The 23,409-nt window shown below is 39.4% G+C and overlaps 1 protein-coding gene across 1 annotated transcript; it reads left to right on the top strand.

Moving 5' to 3' along the window:
- Positions 1–1,034: 1,034 nt before the first annotated feature.
- Positions 1,035–7,868, top strand: nppa (natriuretic peptide A; the record flags this gene model as incomplete). The annotated part of the gene is made up of 3 exons (XM_084366294.1): positions 1,035–1,145; positions 3,112–3,430; positions 7,647–7,868. The coding sequence occupies 3 exons, from the start codon at positions 1,035–1,037 to the stop codon at positions 7,649–7,651; spliced, it is 435 nt and encodes a 144-aa protein (XP_084222420.1). The 3' UTR covers positions 7,652–7,868.
- Between the last annotated feature and the right edge of the window lie 15,541 nt (positions 7,869–23,409).

Below are 23,409 nucleotides of genomic sequence, written 5' to 3'. Positions count from 1 at the left end.
AAGCCAATTTTACATAGCATCCAAACCATGTAATTACAATGTCACAGGATGCACGGGCCCAAAAATGTGCAACACTACATCCGCAGGTTAGGGTTATACAATAATTCATAATCAGTCATAATTTGATCCATTCAGTCTAATAACATGTAGACAGGCTGGAAGAGCTGACCCGTTAAATCATAATATCCCTATTCAAGTTAACAGAGGGCTAAACTGGAAGGAAGTCTCTATATGCTTCATGTACCACTGAGCAGCTTTCACAGGAATGAATGGGGCTCCACCTCTGATGCTGTGTCCAGTTGTCAGTATACCTTCCTGGCTTCACCATGCCAATTAGTTACTCAACAACATCGATTTTTCAGAGTGACCTTTTGCATATTGCTCTAGTTCTAGTGATGTCTTTGGTTGAATAGCTCACATTATAATATTATGTAGGCTTGTAACCTCCGTCCATCCCAGGTGCAGCAGTTTTAACCTACTATGGTATTTTTCAGGAGTGCAGACAGTGTGAAGTATTTGCATAGTGAATGCTGCATTCCTGTCATTACACACCACATCTGAGCTCAGAGCCTCAAGATGGCTTCTCAGGACATGCCCCTGCTATCTGCTTAGCCTGATGATGCACAGACACATATAGGCTACTGTACACACACACACGCACACACACACACACACACACACACACACACACACACACACACACACACACACACACACACTCACTCACTCACTCACTCACTCACTCACTCACTCACACACACACACACACACACACACACACACACACACACAAACACACACACACACACACACACACACACACACACACACATCACCTACCACCAAGCACCACTTGAAGGGACATCTGACCAGCTGTCTTATCAAGCAGAGGTGTCAGAATGCACTTGAGGAAATCTACAAAATGATGAGCCACTGACACCGACTGTCTGTGGCGTGTGTGTGTGTGTGTGTGATGGCATGTATATAAAGCCCTACAGTGCAGGCTGCAGCCGTAGTAACAGCAGAAGGATAACATGAGGACTGCGGTCCTGTGGGGCCTGCTGGTCCTGCTGTGTCAGCACACACTAGTTTGCGGCCACGTACTGGGAAGGCCCTCATCGACCAGTGACCTGGCTCAGCTCAAGGTATGGAACCACATCACTACTGTAGTGATCACACCTGTTTGTCTAGCAACTCCATTGTAGGAGGTCAGGAACATAAATACAGGGAGTGAGCTGTGTATTAGTCAGAGATGTGAAGATGATCACTTTTACCACTGAGGTCATGTCCTATGTGCTGTTTGCAGCCTTTAGGCTTTATATAAGACATTAGGCTTTATATAATTAATAACTTCCCATTGCAGTATTTATATATCCAATATTATTTCCAGCATGTCTCCACCAGAATGTAATATCACCGAGAATGAGAGGGTGGGGCAAACTACAGAGCTTAATTTTGTAAAATCAAATGGTGACATTGGAATTAGAGATAAAATGGTATTATACGTAATTTCTTTTGAAGCTTCTTGGAAAGAACTACAGTACAATATGTAAGTCTCTTACTTTTTATCTTTAAAATAGTCCCTCGAAAAAACTGTTGGGATGAGATTTCATGAGTGTTAGCTGACCAAACACATATCATCTCCACAATTAAGTTAGCCTGAGAAACCATAAAACTGATATCTTACTGACACTTGGATATTTCCCAGTGATCAAGCCACAGATTAGGAAAGCATATCACCTAAAACCTGTTTAAAAATGTGAATAAAACTATTTACATTAACTGTCAGGTACAGAAACGTTGTTTTTGTCATTATGACAAGATATCAAATATTGTTTTCTCGAGATAATGAAATAACTTATCATAAGAAAACGACTTCCTGAGTTCATGACTTCAAGAGTTGACTGCTACTTACACACACTGCTCTGTGGGGTGAATTTGAGAGTTTCAAAGCAAATCATATAAACTTTTTATGAACATTTGCCATTCGAATGTTTTACTTGTTGATTTGATATGTGGGTATTTACATTATGACTACTGTAAGCTATAGGCATAACAATAGTATTGTAATGTAGTGCTTGTGTCTACATGGATGTTTTAGAGTGAGACACTTGTGAGGAGTAGCTGGTTTAGCATAGCTTTTCAATGCCATGTATGTAAGTCTGCAACAGATTTGATAGCTTGATAAATGTAAGCAGCTGAAAATGATCAATTCACATTGCAATCTGCTTACATATGGCCAATGAAAAAGTGATTAATACATGTTAATTGTCATAAATTGTTACATAGAGCCCCTTTAAACTAAGAGACACTCCATGACACTTGTTTATATGGCACAAAATGATTTAATGTTAATGGTTTTGGTGCAGGCGCATACTCAATAATCCTTGTTGACCAAGGCTATAACATCCAGCCAGTGTGCACTGTGAGGATTTCTGAGCCTCCCAAGCATGTAAATGTGCTTCAAAGCACCTGTTATACCCTCACAGTTTACCAGTTGCCTTGGTTGAATACCACAAGGTTTGAAATGTGTTACGCCAGGTTCAGACAGGACGCCGAAGCGCCGCGCTCGGAAACTCTCGTCAGCTGTTCTGTAGTCACACTTGGAGCTGTTTTTTCACCATAGGAAAGTAAATAACCGCATAAAATCACAACGCCACGTTTTCCTGACAACTGTAAATGTATGTCCACTTCATGGTAATGAGTTTTATTTTGAAATGTGTTTCATTTTGAAAATCGACAGGATTTCTCGTTGTTGCTTTGTTTGACTTCCTGCCCGGCTTGACACATTCGGCCGTGGCACGCGAAAAAATTAGACCAGGCGCCGCGGCGCTTGCTGTCTGAACGACACAATCGGTTAACATGGGCGCCGAAATGAAAATGACTCCGCTCCTCGGCGCTTCGCAGCCGATCGGGGCGCTTCCGCGTCCTGTCTGAACCTGGCGTTAGGGTGCTTAGACACCATTTTAAGTTTAGTTCAAAACTTCACAAGCCCAATACCAAATTCTGGGCTGTTTCTCGAGGAGCATGTGTTTCCTATGCCTAAAACGTACTGACAGAATGTAGACAGTTTCGGTTTTAAGGTAACCCATCTTTATCTCTCCACACCAGTCTTTGCTGGGGCGCATTGAGGAGACTCTGATGGAAGCAGCCCAGGAGGAGGACTCTGAAGCTGATTATGAAGGGACAAACCAAGAGCCTGAGCACAACCAGGCCAGCACAGGATGGAGCCTGGACCAGGAGGGGGACCAAGAACCTTTGATATCAGAAAGATCTCAATCACCAAGTGAGGGCCACAGCAGGACTGCAAGTCAGAGGAGCCGCCTGCAGGACTTGCTGTTGACCACCAGGAAACGGGCCTCTAGCTGCTTTGGAGCCAGGATGGATCGAATAGGAAACGCCAGTGGTCTGGGATGCAACAATGGAAGAGGTAAGACTGCAGCTGAGGATGGCACAACAAAATTTAATAAGGGATTCAGTAAAATCATACATGAGGGTCAGAAGTCTTAGCTGGAATATTTTTCATAGGAGGTATTGATTATACATGCAATCACGGTGCTCTTGTCTAAAACATTAGGCTTTAAGTAATAATAATAATAATAAGAGGGATCAACCTTTTGTTTTTCTCGTGATAACTGGTTAAATTATGCTGTTATCACACAATAATTGGTTTCCTCGAGATTTTGAGAAAATTATTTTGTTACCGTTTTTTACAACCTGGACCTTATTTCTAGCATAAAATACGATCATTTACTCACCCAGATAACTTTGGTGTCATTTGGAGTCGTTCAGACGAAATTAGATCCAGTGGAGCGCCGCGTATATCCATATAATGCGAGTGATCCGGGCACTGAAGCGCAGCCTCTATATAACGCATTATATGCCGCGAAAGTAGTTCATTTTACCAATATTTTGTTATGATACACTAGTGCTATTCCCCTCTGAGTCCGGGGTTGCCTGTTATCAACATCCGGGGTCTGTAGGTTGACCTACTAACCTCTGACCTGGATGATGTCATCTCTGAAAGCCGCGCGCACCCGCTACAGCCGGCTTGTTTACCTGTAGTTTGCTACTGCTAGTTTTTTGCAACATGGCTGAATATTTTTCCGATTCTGCGGTGGTGGATGATGACTTTGTTTATGATGGACGTCCTTACTGTTTTGAGCCAGAGTACACGGATGAGGAGCTCGTTGAAAGGAGGATGCGGAGGCAGAGAGAGGAACAGCTGGCCAAAGAACAACAAACGGCTGTGGCTAGGCTAAACGGCTAGGTCAACCTACAGACCCCGGATGTTGATAACAGGCAACCCCGGACTCAGAGGGGAATAGCACTAGCGTATCATAACAAAATATTGGTGAAATTAACTATTACTACTTATCACTAGTAATCACATTTCCATGTGCATTTCATTATTATTGCTGTAATACCTCTTTATGTACTTTCATTCCTGTCAACCATTGCTTATAATTGTATACATTGTGATCTCGTTGATCTGCTCTGTACATGCGACATCTATTGCACGTCTGTCCGTCCTGGGAGAGGGATCCCTCCTCTGTGGCTCTTCCTGAGGTTTCTTCCGCTTTTTTTTTCCCCTGTTAAAAGGGCTTTTTTTGGGGCAAGTTTTTCCTGACTCGAATTGAGGGTCGAAGGACAGAGGGTGACGTCTCTGTACAGATTGTAAAGCCCTCTGAGGCAAACTGTGATTTGTGAATTTGGGCTATACAAATAAAATTTGATTTGATTTGATTTGATTTGATTTGAACTAGTTTCGCGGCAGATAATGCATTATATAGAGGCTGCGCTTCAGGGCCTGGATCACTCGCATTATATGGATCTAATTTCATCCGAACTACTCCAAATGACACCAAAGTTATCTGGGTGAGTAAATGATCGTATTTTATGCTAGAAATAAGGTCCAGGTTGTAAAAAATGGTAGTTCCCCTTTAACTCGGGAAAATTGTTATTCCGTGACAATGACATAAATAACTTGTGATCGCGAGAAAACAAACAACATTTAACTCAATATCACGAGAAAATGGAGGAAATAACCATTAATAACAATAAATAAATATTATTATTATTATTATTAATTAGGGCCGGGACTCGATTAAAAAAATTTATGTAATTAATTAGAGGCTTTGTAATTAATAAATCGAAATTAATCGCATTTTTAATCGCATATAAATATTTGACCTGAGAACAGTGAGAAGCAATTTATTTCATATAGGTTTTAGTATACCATTGAATAATGACTGAATAAAAAAGAAAGAAAGAAAAAAAAAAGTTCCTTTGTAATATTTACATTTTTGGGGATACTGAATTTTAGGTCTTCATTGAATGTTAGCCATAATTATTACTATTAAAATAAACTGAATAAATAAAGACATGGGATGTTTCATTCGGTGTGTAATGGACATATATATAATGTATTAGTTTCACTTTTTGAATTGAATTAGTGACATAGGCCTTAATAAACTCTCCCATGACATTCTAATGCACCTGTACATCAGAAACAATAGGAGTGATAGGTACAGTAGGATATGCAATAATTAACTACTGCATACATCTTGACAGCTCTACTTTACACTGTTGATTTGTATAATCCCAACAGACATGTCCAGTGATTTTCAGCTTTCTGTGTTTACATGTGTCTGTTTTGATGATACAAGTCAGCGGTCCTGAAATGTGTGTTTCTCTTCTATAAAACACATTCTACATCGCGGAGGCAACGTCTTTCCACTTAGGGCTTCCTTCACCTTTGAAACGGGGCAGAGCTCCGTGGGAAACACCTGCCTGACACAGCAACGTAGGGAACCGTGCACGTCCGCGGCGCACAGCTCCACGGACATGCACGGGGGGAAAAAACGGCGTCGCCGTCGCACCGAATGCACGCGGCTACGTGCCGCTTTGGGTTGTGAGCACGCATGTCGCGCGTCTACATTGGAAGCTAATAGGTAGGCTATTATCAGTATAATCAGAGGCAACCATGAATGAGTTCGCCTCAGTTTCACGTGATTGTCACTGTCAGCCTGTTAATTTTACTGACCCGAGCTGAGACGCACCCCAAGTGTCGGCGGCTTTTTAACTCGTTAAATAATTGTGCTCCAGTATAATCGGTACGCCTGAAACTCATCCAGTGAGAAACGTTCTGCAGTGCAAATATAAGTGCGATTAAAATGCGTTAATTTTTTTAACACGTTAATTTTTGTGTAATTAATTAATCTTAATTAACGCGTTAAAGTCCCGGCCCTATCATTAATATAATATATATTAATGATATATTATAATTAATAAATAATAAACCCATGGCCGTTCAGGGCTTCCATATATTAGATATATATACATAGGTGTATATTTGAACTTTGAACAGAGGCAGGCTAGCTGTTTCCCTGTGTTTCCTGTCTTTATGCTTAGCTAGGCTAACCAGGTCCTGACTGCAGTTCCAAACTCAACACACAGACATGAGACTGATATAAACATCGCACTCTTGGTAAGAAAGCAAATAGTGTCTCCCGAAATGTTGAAGTATTTTCCAGTGGACAATGTGACTTTTTCTGCAGCACTAAGACTAGACCTACTAAATATTTTGTGAGAAGTTTATCTATTTAAATACCAAACAGTACTATTCCAGAATTGTTATCAGAACCTGCTTTATTGGGGAACTATGTGTACACAAAGAAGGAATCTAAGTCCTGCTTTACATTGCTCACAGTGTCACACACAATTTTCAGGAAGATAGAAATAGACATACGGCTAAAAACAAGGACAACAAAGGTGAACAAAGACAGGTAACAACAAATGTATCACCGTTAAATAAACAAGCAGGTGAAAACATGAAAATATACAGTAGGTTTATGTGTATATCAAAAACAACAGTGACCGACAACACACTGTCTACACAGTTTGAAGTCAAGTGACAAACAACAAATAGTACAAAGTACACATACTAAGTAGGAGGCTCTGTACAGCTTTTGTACATGTTGAAATTCTAATCCACATGTAAAATCAATAACTGTGAATTTATGTAATTCAAAATGTCGATTCGACATGTGGAAATGTTCATTCATATGAGGAAAAAGCCAATTACTTGTTAAAATGTCCAGTTCCCCTCTTGAATTTTTTTCCCCCACATATTTTCGAATTTTAAAAAATTTAGTTCACATGTGAAAATAGCCAATAATATGTGAAAATGTAGACAAATGAATCAGATTTCATGTGATTTTGTGTGCCATGTTTTGGTTTCCACATGTGGAAATTATAATCCATATGTGGAAAAGAGCCAATCATGTATGGATGTATGATATTTGAAACTCACTCATGAGTGAAAAAAGCCAATTGCTTGATAAAATGTCATGTTCACATTTGTAATGAATGCATTTTCTCATGTTGAAACTCCAGTTCACATGTGAAATTGCAATTTTTACATGTCAGAAGTGTGATATGTGACATTTTCATAACTATTGAATAACAAAATCATCAGTATGCTGTCCTGTCTCATATTGCAGAATATAATAAACACTGCAGCCTGTAGAGTCTACTAACATTAAATAAATATGCATTAATACAATCCAGTGTTGCTACATGACCAGGTCTTTATAACCTGTATAATCCTTTTTCTTTTTGTGTTTGTGTCATTTCCCCATCAGGGTAGTCTGACAGTTTCCTGGGACACATGTTGGATTATAGTATCACCTCCAACCAAAGAAACAGGAAATGTATGATTCTGCATTAGAGACAGTTCAACTGTGTGTATTGCTTATATGTATTTTTCTGTTTGAAGTGACAAATTGGTTATTTGTCAGAAGTGTAATGAAGTCTGCAGAGTAACATTACCATCCTAAAGGACACAAGTTCACTACATAACTGCATGTGGGTTGCCAACAAAGATTAATAAACTCTCTTTTTCATTTGATGAATTCAGTCGTGTTTGTTTTTTTCAAATCTACATTCTACAATAGGTACAGTAGATACTCAGTTGTCTAAGGGGGAGTCCTCTCTTTATCTCTGCTTGCAGTCTGAAACCATTACATAAGAAAACCTGTGCCAAATGTCCACCTTCAGCAGGTCTGTGTTTTTCACCATTACTACTTTATATCAGTCAGTCTCGGTGATGTCACCTGATTTCTTACGACACACTAACTGAAAACCATCATAAAGCTCTTGCTGTTGAATTATCTGTACGTAATCAGTTGAAGAGCAGTCCAAAGCCCAAAGCAACGCTACCATTTTTGATTTTCTTGTTTTCAGGGTGACTAGTAATATGGCAGCATACTATGATTTAAAGGAACAGTTCACCCAAAAAGTAATATTCAGTCATTATCTCCTGCCCCCATACTGATGGAAAGTCAGGTGAACTTTGGTAGTCCACAAAACATTTCTGGAGCTTCACTGAAGTAAATGGGGACTTGTTTCAAAATGTAATAAAATGGCTACATACACTGTAAAATAAAAACCCCCGTTGACTTTACGGTAAAAAAACGCACTGTAACGAATTGCTGTATATTTACGGTGGATTTACAACAGTATCCTACTGTATTTTATAATAATGGTAAAATACTGTTAAATATTAATCCCTCACATGTAAATCAACAGTTAAATCAGTTATTTAACAAAAACAATAGATAACTGTAATTTAACAGCATAAAACAGTATTTGTAATGAATTGCTGTAAATTTACGGTGGATTACAACAGTATCTTACTGTATTTTAAAATAATTGTAAAATACTGTTAAATGTTCATGCTTACATGTAAATTAACAGTTCATGCTCAGTTAACAATAAGAAACTGTAATTTAACAGCACAATACAGTATTTTCTGTCAAGCAGTGGAGACGTGCTAATATCCCTTCTCAAGTCCAGTCATTATTCATCAGCATCTTACTGATGATTGCGAGTTTATGTTTCTATTTTGATGATAGCACTTCTTTACTGATCAAACTCTTCAAACTACTCATTTTTGAGTGACAATATGTAACCTAACTGGCTATTCCTGACCTTGACTTTGGAGAGCCAGCTCCGTCATATCATTCCACCCAGAGAAGTCCATGTGGAGTTCAACAGAGCAGGTAAAGTAAAGTCATGCTTATCTCCCGAAATTGGTAGTGTCCAGTGTTGTTTTGTCTGCATGATTATTGAACTGTTGACATTTCAGATGTTTCATTAGGTCTGTTTCATTAGTTCAGGTTGCTAAATAGGGCTAAGTGAAACAAGCTCTGTAGCTAGCTTGAGCTCAATTAGCTGTAGGTGTTGCTGACCTTCATAAAGTTTTTTTTAATTTTAAAATGTATGTGTTATGTGTTTATTATCTTATCATTTATTAATTTAACTTCATTAACTTCATTGCACACTAGTTTTCCAGCCTTTCAGTAACTATTTTTGTAAATAAGGTAGGGCAACCTTTGACTCATTTGAAGTCAGCAAAAAAAAGGCAGTAAAGAGGATAATCTCGTATATATGGTGACACCCGTGGTGTTACAGTGGCTAAGCAGTAGGCTAAACCGAAAAAGACCGAAAAAAAATAGTAGGCGACATGCCAAGCGGCTTCACCTGAAGCGAGCTACCTTCACATGTAGGTCTGCAGCGTCATATTTGTCTACCCTCTTTGGCAGACCAACCACTGCTGGGTGAGGTAAAACATGCCACTAACTTGTCTGTCTAACTGTCTTTGAAAAAGTCCCAGGAAAGTCACCACTGACATCCAGTTTTAATAGTACTCATCGTATCACTGCAAATGCAAGGGCTTTCACCATTGTGTTACCCTATTCAGCGATAGATAGTGGCTTAACAGGAATTTACTTAAATGAACATCTTAGAGATTGCTACGTTATTAAAGTTAATCGCCAATTTTGTGAAGATATAACTAACTTGTGCTTTTATAGAGCTGACTGTGCAACGACAAACGGGAAAGAGGATTTTCCAAAGGGAGTGAGTGAGGACCTACAATCGCCAGTCTCTCACCAGGTGGAGAAGTAAGGTGTGTCAGTGTGTTCCTGCCAGGAGCAACATTAAAAACATATCAACACATTTTATTATGTACATTTTATTATATTAGAATACCGCAGTCTCAACAGGATGACTGTGCTTGGTTGAGAAGGGCAGCAGGAACATGTGCAAATAATTTCATCTGATTTTATCATTGATCAGAGGAGCGGTCTGATTTCAAATTAGCGCATTGTTTTGCCTGCTCTTTAAACTTCTTAAAATACATGAAGTACTGTATCAGCTTGTTCAACTACTGCTTCAAGTACTGATGACTACATCAAGTACTGATTAAAATACTTAAAACTCAATTTTGCAAGCACACAATTTGTCTTCTGAAAATGTAGACGTTTCTAGTTTCTGCTTGACTCCATTCGTCCCACTAGTCCTTCTTAACATTCCAACAACATGCTACTTTTCTGACCTAGCCCATAGTTTCGGGAGGTACTAAAGGTAGGTTTAAGGAGGTAACCCTCCCTAAACTATAACTAACCACCCTCTCTCCTTTCTGTCTCTTGCTTTTCTCTTCTTTGCACTTTTCGTCCTGTCTTTAAGGATAATACAAATGTTCTCAATGTTACTAATCTTACAAAGTCTGCCGTACAAATGAGCACTTTGTAATAAACTACAGCAATGTTATGGAATGTATATTTTCTTGTGTTCTATACCATGGTTCTCGAACTTATTACTTAAAGGTCTGCATCTGATTTTTATTCAAGGTCAGAGGTTAGGAATGATTGGCAATAACAAAAAAATGTAATCAATTCAGTTATGATTATGTCACTTCATTGAGCCGGCATGCATAGAAACCCTATGTTGATGATAGAAACTGAGGCAGACACAGCTCAGACAGTTGAATAAGTTTAAAGTGAGAGCTCTGTGCTGTCGGTTCTGGGAAACTGTGTTAGAGTGAGTGCTCTGCTCTGTGAGTTCTGGTTCTTGGTTCTTGAAAATGTTGTACTGTCCACTCTTTGCTACTCTCCCACTCCGTGTCCTCCACTAGCTTAACCTGCTACTTTTCTTCAGTTGAGCACAGTAGACAGATGAACAGTGATGAATGCATGTTGTTGCTGAATGTGTTTCTGATCCGCTCTAAGCACTAGAAGGCAAGACGTTAGTAAAATACAAGAAAAGTCAAGCTGTGTGTTTATTGTAGGACTTTTGGATGTTGACTGGCTGTCAGGATGAATGTCGTAGCCTAGGGCTGGGTATTTGAGAAGCCCTGCATACTTTGTTTTTAAATTGGTGAGGATTTATACGAATGCAAAAATAGCAGATTTTATAACACACTGGCATATACTGTAAAATTACCATAACCCACAGTTCTCCTACTGTCATGTACTGTAATCCAAAATGTGGTAATATACTGTTACATAAATTACGGTAGATGCGCTGTAAAATAACCATAACCAAGTTATCCTACCGTCATGTACTGTAAACCAAAAAACAGTAATATACTGTTAGATAAATCACGGTAGAAGCACTGTAAAATAACCACAACACCCACCGTTATTCTACGGGCATATACTGTAATCCAAAATACAGTAATGTTAAAATAAATAACAGTAGTTGCACTGTAAAATAACAGTAAAATACTGACGTCCCTGCTGCCAGTATTTTACTGTTATTTTACAGCGAAATTCTTTACAGTGCGGCAGCTGTGGTTGCCAGAATTTTACCGTAATTACTATTACGGTAATAAGATATTAAGATATTAAAATTTACTGTACAAATAAACATTTTTCCTATTAAAACAAACGCAGTTTTGCCATATAATAAACATGATTTTAATGTTAGTTATACGGCAAGACAGCACAATTAAAAAAAATAAATAAAAACTTGTATTTATACGGTAAAATATGGTTTTAAACTCCGACCTTTACTGTAAAATCAACAGTACTAATATCCTTCTACCGTTATAGCAGAAAAGGGCCTACTGTATTTATTACGGTAAAATTCTGGCAACCACAGCTGCCGATTTTTTACCGTAAAATTAACAGGTTTTCCTTCCTTTTTTAAAACTATAAACTAGTATACCATACTAGTATACTATATATATAGTGTTTTAATGTGCATTTATCAGTCTGTAATATAGAACATTACTTTATTCTTCATAAGTCCCCTTAAAATGTCAAATAAATAGAAGGTTTTGCCATTAAATATGACCGTTAATGTAAAATTTATTATGCAATATAATGTGTTCACTGTTAATTTGGCTAGTTAAATGCACTGAATGAAACCTGTCATCTAAAATCTTAATACACTCCACATAATTAGCACAAAACACATCTCTTAGCCTGTTTTGGTAAAACCATACGACCTTTGGTTAATTAACACTATCTTACACTACTAAAAAACATCAATGTAAAATACATACAAGACAAAACTTGTATGTAATATTTTAATGACTGAAAGATCGTGAACATTAAGCACATTTTTAAAAATAAAAATACATGAGTGCTCAGTATGATACTTACAGATGATCATGATGGTTAAGATTACTGAAATTGAACTGGCAGTTTGGGTCATACAATATGCTTGAATAGAATTACCAGGTATACCCTGGCTTACTACTACAGTTCTTGGCAGATAGAAGTCCAAGGTTTTGAAATGCAGGGTTTCCCCCAGAAAACTCGTTAAGCCCGGTGGTAGGGTGGCCCACCAGCGGCCCATCGGTGCCCAAGCGGGTTTTTTTGTGTCAGGGGCCTGACCCTGACCATTGACTGATGGGAGGGCCCTACAGGTAACAGATTCATTAAAGGCCCCATATTATGAAAAACTCACTTTTTCTGGGATTTGGGGTATTATTGTGGGTCTATGGTGCTGCCACACGCATAAAAACTTTGAAAAAAGACCATCCGTGCTTTTTTGAGTGAGATACAGATTTCTGACGGTGTCTTGCCTGCAATTTCCAGATGAGCGAGTCCAATTCGGCTTCGGTTATCGACGTTGACGACCGGTCATTTGAATAATCCCACCCACAGTGTCCACCCACCAGGTACAGCACTACCATCTCGGAGATCCGCCATTACGCTATCGAAAGCACTATGTCGAAGTGCAACGAGAAGTGCTCTGTTTTTGGTTGCAAAAATCAAGATAAGTGCCTATATTCTGTCCCAGCTACAGAAGAACAGAAGAGACAGTGGTTGCGTTTCATTTTTAACGACAACGTGCCGGCTACAGTTCGTGTAAGTCTGTTTGTGTGTGCTAACCACTTCACATCCGACTGCTTCAGTAAGGAGGGTCAGTACAAAGCTGGCTTTGCCTCGACACTGACCCTTGTAAAAGGATCAGTCCCAACCATATGGGATCCAGCAACTCCACCCGAGCCACAGGTGAGTGTCGCCACGGTTTGATAGTATTTACAGTTGCCTACGAGTATGGTGAAGTCAGCCTGAAATTGGCTAACTAGTTAGCTCCGCTTCGGTCTGCTATGCAACGGCGTTTGAAGCGAGTTTAATGTCAATAATATTACGAGGGAGCTTGGTTGTCACAGTAAAAAGTCTGGAAACGTGCAGACTGGAGACAGAGACTATGCGAACAGTGTCCAAGAGTTTGGAGACTGTGTTGGAGACAAACACAGCTTTCGCTAGCTGTTTTTAGATGTGACCTGTTGCAGGTCAGTGGGGGACGAAAGCCGGGTGGTTGTGTTGTTTAGTCCTGCTGCAGCCGCAGAGTCTGTATTTTTCTGAGCCTCTCCTTCTGGGTCCAATTCTGGGGTCAAACTGGTATGGTTGAACGACAGCATCTCGCGAGTCATAGTGATACATCCACCGTAAACATTAGCGCATGCTACCGCTAGCATGAACGGCATCCTCTCCGCTCACTTAAACCACTTTTAGACAGCTGAAATTCAGGACCAAGGATGGGTTTGGGGCAATACATTTCGAATACAGTGTTGTGGACCTCTGACAGCTGTGTGAAATTGATGAAAAACAGTATACTGTGGGACCTTTAATGGAGTAGTAGAACTTAGAAGGAGTGATTCCATAAGGCTTTAAGATCAATGTTAAAAGTTGACTGGAAATTTGAAAATATTATCATTATCATGTGTTATTATAAGACATTTATGTAACACCAGGTCTTACAGATTGCACTCTTGAAATGCTGTTCAACCAACCACAAAAATAAATAAATAATAAAAATAGTATTTAGATAAATAATATCAACTGTCTGCACTAAAAACTAAAAAACAACTGCCTGGTGTCTCCAGAGATTTAAATTTTTTTCCTCAGAGATTTTTACAATCTAGAGTCACGTAAACATGACCACGCGTCTTTTTCCGGTCAGTCGTCATGGAAACGTGACAATCACGGATCTACCAAAGATACTCTGTAATCTACTGTTTGGACCAGGGGAAACAAATGTGTGTAAACGCGAACCGTACGAGCTGAAAAGTGAAAGCACCTCGGCTCACAGAAGTCCGGAGCGCTGACGCTGCAGGGGACGACGTGCTAACAGCTACTAGCCGCTGCTCTGATGAGCATGATGTCCGTGACATGTCCCGTTATGTGCGACGAAGTTGTGACATTGTCAGGTGATGAAAAAGACCTGATCACGTGTTGATGGAGCGCAAAAACTGATTTTTAAAAAATAAATAAACGATGCTTAGCCTGGCAGGGGGGCAAGTAAGACCTGGCGGCCCGCCAGGCTTATAATACACTGGGGGAAACCCTGAAATGTCCATTGGCATAAAAGTGTCTTTAATTAGTCAAGATGTTTCCAAGATGCTACCTCCTCCTGTCCCATCCTGTAGCTGTTGATGTAAGGGCACAGCAAGGGTGCAGCAAGGGTGCAGCAAATGTTACTGTATGTGGACATCAGGGGTTTCGCCAGGTTGGATGGACTGAGTTGCAGCAATGGCTCTAACACCACTATCAGGGAGAGAGCAGAGATAACAATTACTATACGATCAAAAGTTGTTTCATTAACACAAAAGTTGTGGTGAGAAATATTTTAAAAAATGTATATCACAATATTTTTTACATTTTAGATCATAATGGTATACAGTATTTCACATCACCAAAACACTTACAATAGAAATCAGTAGTGTCAGCTTAGGGCTGGGCAATATATGGATATATATATGTATATCTATGTGTGTGTGTATATATATATATATATATACACACATATATACACACACACACACACACACACACACATATATATATATATATATATATATATATATATACACACATACATACATACACTAAATGTGGTGTGGGCTTTTGGGTATGGTAATATTGTGATATGACATAAGTGTTGTCTTTTGTCTCTGGCTGCATTACAGTAAAGTGATGTCATTTTGTGAACTTACCAGTCTGTTCCAGCTGTTATATTACTTGCCCCACTACTTTCACCCACTATCAGACATTACTGATGATTATTTATCAAATGGTCATCCCCACAATATAATCTAACAAATAGTCAAATAAACAGGTAGTCAAACAAAATCTGGGTTTCAAATAAACTCCCAGTGCCTCTATAATTTGCGTGTCAAAGCACAATGTATAAAATTGTTATAAATCTCAGGATTTATAGAGAAGAAACACCTTAATGAAAAAAATTACATATATTAATATACAACTGAGGAGTGAAATTAAATGTCTTGTGTTATTAAATAATGTTACAAGAAAGAAACTGTACCTTTGGAGGAACTCCAGTGTTGAGCGTAGTTCCACTAGGTAGTGTATGTTGAAAGAGTAGGGACTCCTGAACAGCAGGCAGGATGGATCACAAAGGATGGAGCAGGGTTGGGTGTCCTCACGGAGGCCGTAGAGGGAGTCTTCAAGGAGGATGGAGCAGGGCTGGGGGTCCTCACAGAGGATGGAGCAGGGCTGCGGATCATCACAGAGGATGGAGCAAGGCTAGGGATCCTCACAGGATGGAGCAAGGCTGGGGGTCCTCACAGAGGATGAAGTTGGGCTTGGGGTCTTCCCAGGGGACGGAGGAGAAGGAGAAGGGCTGGAGTCCTTCTAGCCACTAAATTCAGCTTTACTGAGGCTGACTGTGCTCCACCAAATCGTGATGTAGTGAACTTGAAGGAGAAACAATAACAACAAGTTAATTTTATGATGCAACGCTTACAAACAATTAATACAAGACATTAATTACTGCGACAATATTCACCATAGCTAAACTTGGAGGGGGGCGCAGGAAAGACCGCTGGGCTGCATTATCAGTCGTATCAATGGCTGAGACTGAGACCACAGGCTGAACATCAGCAGGAGACTGAGTGGCAGGCTGCTAAAACAACAGCATTAATCAGAATCAGAATTCCTTTATTTGTCCCGCAAATGGGGAAATTTCTGTGTTACAGCAGCCAAAGGACAGGAATATTACAATAAACAATAATAAAACAAAAGTAAAAAATAAACAATATAATAAAAAGATAAGAAATAGAATAGACTTGTATATACATAATATTTACAATATGAACAGTGTAATTATACACAGTGTGGGCAGTGTATTTTTATTTACAAATAATAAATATGGATATTAAAAATTCGTCACACATTTGGGGTGTATCAGTCTATCGCCGAAGGAGCAACCCCCGTGCTGTGATAGTGTCCTGCAGGGGGTGGGATTCCTTCACCAGCAGCGATGACAGCTTATCTATCATCCTGCTCTCTCCCACCACCTGCACTGGGTCAAGAGGGCATCCCAGGATGGAGCTGGCCTTCTTGATAAGTTTATCAAGTCTCTTCCTACCTGGAATCCTATTATGACATGTGCTGTAACAACAACAGCATAACAGTAATGTAAACAAACATGCAAGATGTAATTTTTCTAATGCTCACCTTAACAGTGTGAAATCAACAACTAGAAAGAGGGTGGTCTGTCCACGGGCCTGCACGTGGCATTACTCAATCTGAAACAATCAGAATTGTATTCAGCCTGGAGTGACACTCATGTACAGTCCATGGTCAGATTAGTACATTCTGCACCATCAGATTGACTATTTCTCATCTAGTGATATGCATGGTCATAAGTAATAGGTGGATATTTTGCTGTACTTTACTTTCTGGTAGAGCTCATGCCATTTGCGCTTCCTCGGGACTGGTCTGTTGTGCTCATCTGAAGACAACATGGAAATAATAACAGTAGTTACAACTATGAATCACAGCATAAACATAGTGTGCTAAACAAGTGCGCAAGTCCTGTGAAAATCCAATCTCTGTGCAATTACCACATTTACTGGCTATATTTTTTGATTAATGCTACACAGCATCTTATCTTTATATTACAAAGATCTACTCACTTGTTCTGTGCAATTATCCAACCATGGTCATATCTATCAGTGAGTGGTGTATATTATGTATACATTTCTTTATTTTGATTTTTTTTTATCAATTAATCAACCAATCACTCTTTGACTTTTGAGCTGCTATTACAGGTTACTGGTGTAGGATCAATAGAGGTCACGTTATCTTGTCATTTTTGCATTCAGATACTGTAATGACATGACTATACTGTATCTGCAGACATAAACGCCTATCATACGCAAGCTTCAGGCTCGCTGATAAGGTCCGTTATTTCTTGGAAGTAGTTTAAAATAAAGTCATAAACTAAGCAGCTAGATGACCGGTTAACGTGCAAAAATAATGATGCAAAAATTACAGTATTGACTGTAATGTAAATTACGGCATATTTCTGTAATAAACAGATTGCACAAGTATTTAACAGTGGAGCAATGTATTTTTTCCAGAAAAAATATGTAAAAATTACATTTTTGACTGATATATATATAGTTACAGTATTTCACTGTTCTAAAAATTGTACTTAACCATTTTAGAGTTTACGTTTTTTTCCTGTAGTAGTTTTGCAGTTTTTTATGGTAAAATCCACTGACATTTTTTACAGTGAAGGCTCAGTGGCCTCACACTGTAAAAAAGGAGCCTAGTAAGCCCACAGATCCCGAAATGACTTTAATATCATTAATAATAATAATAATTAATACATTCATTTTATTATCGGCAGCTTTATTTAGGCTCTCTATACATGGTTGTGCTTGTGCACCCACCTCAGAGGGGTGGTACACTGACACTTTTAGCTTAGCAGCTACAGTGAAGAGTTTGACTTAAATAAAAAGTTGCAAATAACATGTCAAATCAATTTGGGATCTTGGGGCTACCTGAGACTTGGATTAGGCTTTTGGTTGTTGTAGTTTTTGCTGTTTTTGCCGTTTTAAAACAACTCCTGAAATGTTTTGTGGACTACAAAATTTCACCTGACTTTCCATCAGAATGGGGGGAGCCATTCTCTTTATTCTCAAGAGTCAGGTCAAGTCCATTGAAAGAACTTCAACTCAGCTCCAAAAACAGACCATTACATTAATCTGTTCCACTGTGTTAAGTCACTTAGGACATACCATTTTTCATTCATTCATCCAGTGAATTCTTACTTACAACTAGAAAATGCATTTTCCTACTGAAAATGCAGTGTGAATGTAGAAATATCCTTTGTTGGAATTGCAGTAATCAAGTTACCTTTCCAAAAGTCAGGCTTTGAGCCAGTGATCTTGTAGTGGAGTGCATGGGCACTAGTACTATGCTCAAACCACTTGGCCACTTCACCAGACAGTGAAGTTTATTTGTATGTCAGTATGTGTGAATAAAAGTTAAATAAAAGTCATAATGCATGACGTATGTGGAATATGTTTTTACTTTTTTATTGTAATAGGACAAGAGAGAGTGAAAGGAAATGGTGAAGGAGTGAGTGGGGGTGAGGGTTGGATTTGAGCCTTGGCAACTGTTGCCAAGATACAGCCTCATTACATGTGGCACATTCTCTACTAACTGAGCTACTGGGGCATACCTTAACATTGTGTTTTTTAAGATAAAGAGTCTATCAAACTGGCAAAAAGAATCTGACACAGTTTCATAGTTTTTCCAATGGTTAACTTGTGATCTGTGCTCTAAGTAGTTGACTAGGAAAAATCCTGGCACAACTGAAGGGATTTAACATTTAGAAAGGAGAGAGGTTCTACTTGTTCATCATTTAAAAAAAAAACATTCACACTGTACTGCAGGTGTAATCAGTCATCCAATCAACTATGTATATGCAAGTGTGACATTATTATCTATGTTGGAAACTTCTCCTAAAGTGAGCACATGAAGAATCAAACCCCTGACCATGGGATCAGCCATGTGCTTAACCATTTCTGCCACAGAGCAGCAAAAAGGACTTTAGGTGTAATCAATTAAACAAGCAACATATGCATTTTGGAAGTTGTTTTGTTAGAGTGGGTCATGGGGACTGAAACATAATAATTATACTCTCCCCACAGAGAAGCAGATGTGATCACAGTCACCTGCTGAGGGTCGAAAATAGGGCTGCTCCACTGCTCATAGTAGAACTGCAATTACACCTGCAGTTTCATACTACCCTATCACCCAACTAGAGCATTACGCTCCCAGAACGCAGGATTACTTGTAGTTCCTAAAGTCTCCAAAAGCAGAATGGGAGCCAGAGCCTTCAGTTATCAAGCTCCTCTTCTGTGGAACCATCTTCCTGTTTTGGTCCGGGAGGCGGACACCCTCTCTACCTTTAAGAGTAGACTTAAGACCTTCCTTTTCGATAGAGCTTATAGTTAGGGCTGGCCCAGGTCCGTCTTGGACCAGCTCTTAGTTATGCTGCTATAGGCCCAGTCCGGGGGACAAATGACACACTGAGCTTCTCTCTCCTCCTCTCCTCTCCATCTGTATACATTATGCCTGTATACATGCCCCACCTCTGCATGTCACTGACTTCACTTCTTCCCCGGAGTCCTTGTGCTTTCTAGTCCTACAGGCTCCCATGGATCCTGGCCGCGCCCGGGTCGTGGATCGTGGATGCGCCTACTGCTATGGCCCTGCCTGATCATGGATGCGCCTACTGCCATGACCCTGCCTGATCATGGATGCGCCTACTGCCATGGCCCTGCCTGACACCCACCACTACTGTTGCTAATATTAGTCATATCTCTGTTACATACGTTCCACTACTATTATTGTAATGCATTACTACATACTATCCTTACCGTTAACCACTACTACTGTTATCACTAGTAATCACATTTCCATGTGCATTTCATTGTTGTTGCTGTGATGCCTCTTTATGTGCTCATTCCTGTCAACCATCCATTATAATTGTATACATTGTGATCTCGTTGATCTGCTCTGTACATGCGACATCTATTGCACGTCTGTCCGTCCTGGGAGAGGGATCCCTCCTCTGTGGCTCTTCCTGAGGTTTCTTCCACATTTTTTTTTTCCCTGTTAAAAGGGCTTTTTTTTTGGGGCAAGTTTTTCCTCACTCGAATCGAGGGTCGAAGGACAGAGGGTGTCGTCTCTGTACAGGTTGTAAAGCCCTCTGAGGCAAACTGTGATTTGTGAATTTGGGCTATACAAAAAAAATGTGATTTGATTTGATTTGCAAAGCTCCACCACACACCTTATATTCAGTTTGTGTGAAAGCTGTAGTAGTATTGGGAGTATTGAGGGCAATAGTGCCTGTAGTAATTGAAGCAGTAATTTAAGCAGCACCTTGCAGTAGTAGTAGCAGTAGTAGTAGTAGTAGTAGTAGTAGTAGGGTTACACCCCGCCTTTCCAAAACCCTGCTGTTCCGAAAATAGACTTCCATTCTTCGTAATGGCGTGGTTTCCCATTTTTTCTAAAGACCCTGCTATTCTGAAAAGGCTATTGGGGAACCCCTAACCCTAACCCTAACGCTATTGGGAAGTAATTGGAACTTGAAAGTCGGATTCGGAACAGCGGTGTTTCGGAGTGGGAGTAGTAGTAGTAGTGACAGTAGTAGCAGTAGCATTAGTAGAAGTAGTAGTAATAGTAGTAGTAACAGCAGGCATAGTAAAGGTTGTATTAGTAGTAGTAGTAGTAGTAGTAGTGACAGTAGTAGTAGTAGTAGTAGTAGTAGTAGCATTAGTAGAAGTAGTAGTAGAAGTAGTAACAGCAGGCATAGTAGTAGTGGTAGTAATATTGTATTAGTAGCAGTAGTAATAGTAAAGTTGTGGTAGTACTAGCATTAGTAGTAGCATTAATGGTAGTAGTAGCAGTAGCAGTAGTTATAGTAACGGGTAGCAGTAGTAGTTGTAGTAGTGGTAGCAGAAGTAGTAGTGGCAGTAGTAGTAGTAGTAGTAGTAACAGTAGGCATAGTAAAAGTTGTAGTAGTAGTAGTATTAGTAGTAGTAGCAGTAGTTATAGTAAAGGTAGCAGCATTAGTAGAAGTAGTATTAGTAGAAGTAGTAGCAGTAGTAACAGCAGCCATAGTAAAGGTAGTAGTAGTGGCAGTAGTAATAGTAGCAGCATTAGTAGTAGGGGAGAGTGGGGTAAGTTGTGCCAAGGGGCAAGTAGTGCAACCCCAGTTATCTAGAAGACCATAGAAAAAGTTGGTCATGTGACCACATATTTTTGAAGAGGCATCCATTTAGCTCATCCTGCAAAGAAGGGAGACACATGGCTTGAGAGGTAAGCACATTTAAGTTCAAAAAACAATTTTTTGCCCTCCAAAGTAACATTTCTATGATCACGGTTTGATTGCTGTGTTTGAACAATTATAGACAACTTTGAAAACAGTTCACACATGTTTCAGTGCTTTAGTAAGCTACACCATGAGTCTATACAGCTAACATGATGCTAGCTCAAAACAGCTGGGGGATGCATTTTATTCAAAATGGTGGGCTTGGGGTGATTTGTACCAAAGGGCCTGGGTTAAGTTGTGCCAGTGGCACAACTTACCCCAGCTTATGATTATTTACTATATATTACTTTATTGTATTTTATTGTTATTGTTAATTTATTCCTACATTTGATCACTAAAACTATGTGACATTCTTAATTTTAGACCAAAATCCATCATGCCATGCAAATACAAACAGAAGACAGACAGGGTTAGACAGAGTAAACTATCTTTAAGTAAACCACCCACACCACAAAACTTGGAAGTTCATATTTCCCTGCAGCATTGACAAGTAGGATGTTAAGTTGTAGGCCTAGTAGGCTGGATCTGTGAAGAGAAAGAGTCAATTAGGTGTTCATGTGATGGTATCGGCCTTGTTATAGAAAAGTGGCCTTTGATGTTGTTAAAACTTTAAATAAACGTTAAATAAGTAATTTTGTATTGAATTTGTCTTGCTTTTATATAGCATTATCGTTTGTGAGATTAAAATGATCTGTTTTACTTCAATTATCAATGGCACAATTTACCCCAGTGTATTCTCTCTAATGGCACAACTTACCCCGCACCGGGGGCAAGTTGTGCCACGAAACCACTTTTTTTTCTAAAGCTATATTTCTCAAACAGTTTATTTAAGATCCAAAGTGATTGTTCCCAGGGATGCACAACATCCTAAACTATATGTACATATTTTAGATGGAGGCATTACTGTAATCCCCTTGCTTTAAAGGAACTTTAAGTAAAAATTGGCACCACTTACCCCACTCTCCCCTAGTGGTAGTAGCAGTAGTAGTAGAAGTAGTCGCAGTAGAAGTAGTAGTAGCAGTAGTAGTAGTAGTAGTCATAGTAGAAGTAGTAGTAGCAGTAGTCATCGTAAAGGTTTTAGTAGTAGTAGTAGTAGTAGCAGTAGTCATAGTAAAGGTTGTAGTAGTAGTAGTAGTAGTAGTAGTAGTAAAGGTAGTAGTAGTAGTGGTAGTATTAGTAGCATTCGTACTAGTGGTAGGAGAGGTAGTAGGAGCAGTCATTGTAAAGGTTGTAGCAGCCAGAGGCGGGGTTGGAACCACCAACCTTGTGATCATGTACCTCCCATTCATACTCTATGGCAACATTTTGTTGAAGAAAGCTGGATTTTTAAAAAGTACAGTAGGTATAAAAATAAAACAAGCACAGCATTCCTAAAAGAGCTGAACATGTGGTTTCTGTAGCTGAAAGCATGCAGGATTTAAAAAAAAAAGTATAGATTGAAATAATAACAATAACGATTGGAATAACGAGAGTGTGAATGTGTCCACATTTGATGCCCTGATCTTGTTTTTTAGCAGATGATGTCCTCATGAGAAAAAGCAAAGCACAAACAACAAGCGTCATGCCAGGAGCTAAGAGGCTGTACTTTGACACATGGTGCTTTGAACTCAATGTTAAAGTCACAGTGACAACCTTTACATGCTGATGTTTAGCAGGTATAGTGTTGAAGATGTTCACCATCTTGGCATAGTTTGTTAGCATGAACATCTGAACCAAACATTATGATATTACGTCCATGAACCAACGTCATCCTTCAAACCCCATCTCTCACCCCAAAGCATGCTGTGATAGGCTCCAGTCTGCGTGCAACTCTGACCCTGATAACTGGCTGTAATGGATGAAAACTAATTTAATCTATCTTTTCCAAATAGCTATCAAATGAACATATAGTGTAGAGAGACAGGAAGTGATTCATGCAGGAGTTGTGGCTGTAATTCAGCCAGTTAC

The sequence above is a fragment of the Pagrus pagrus genome, assembly GCF_965226575.1.
Source record: "Pagrus pagrus genome assembly, chromosome: 11".
In the NCBI taxonomy this organism is placed as follows: domain Eukaryota; kingdom Metazoa; phylum Chordata; class Actinopteri; order Spariformes; family Sparidae; genus Pagrus; species Pagrus pagrus.
The sequence above is the reverse complement of the archived record's forward strand: the minus strand, read 5'-3'. Positions and strand labels throughout refer to the sequence as shown.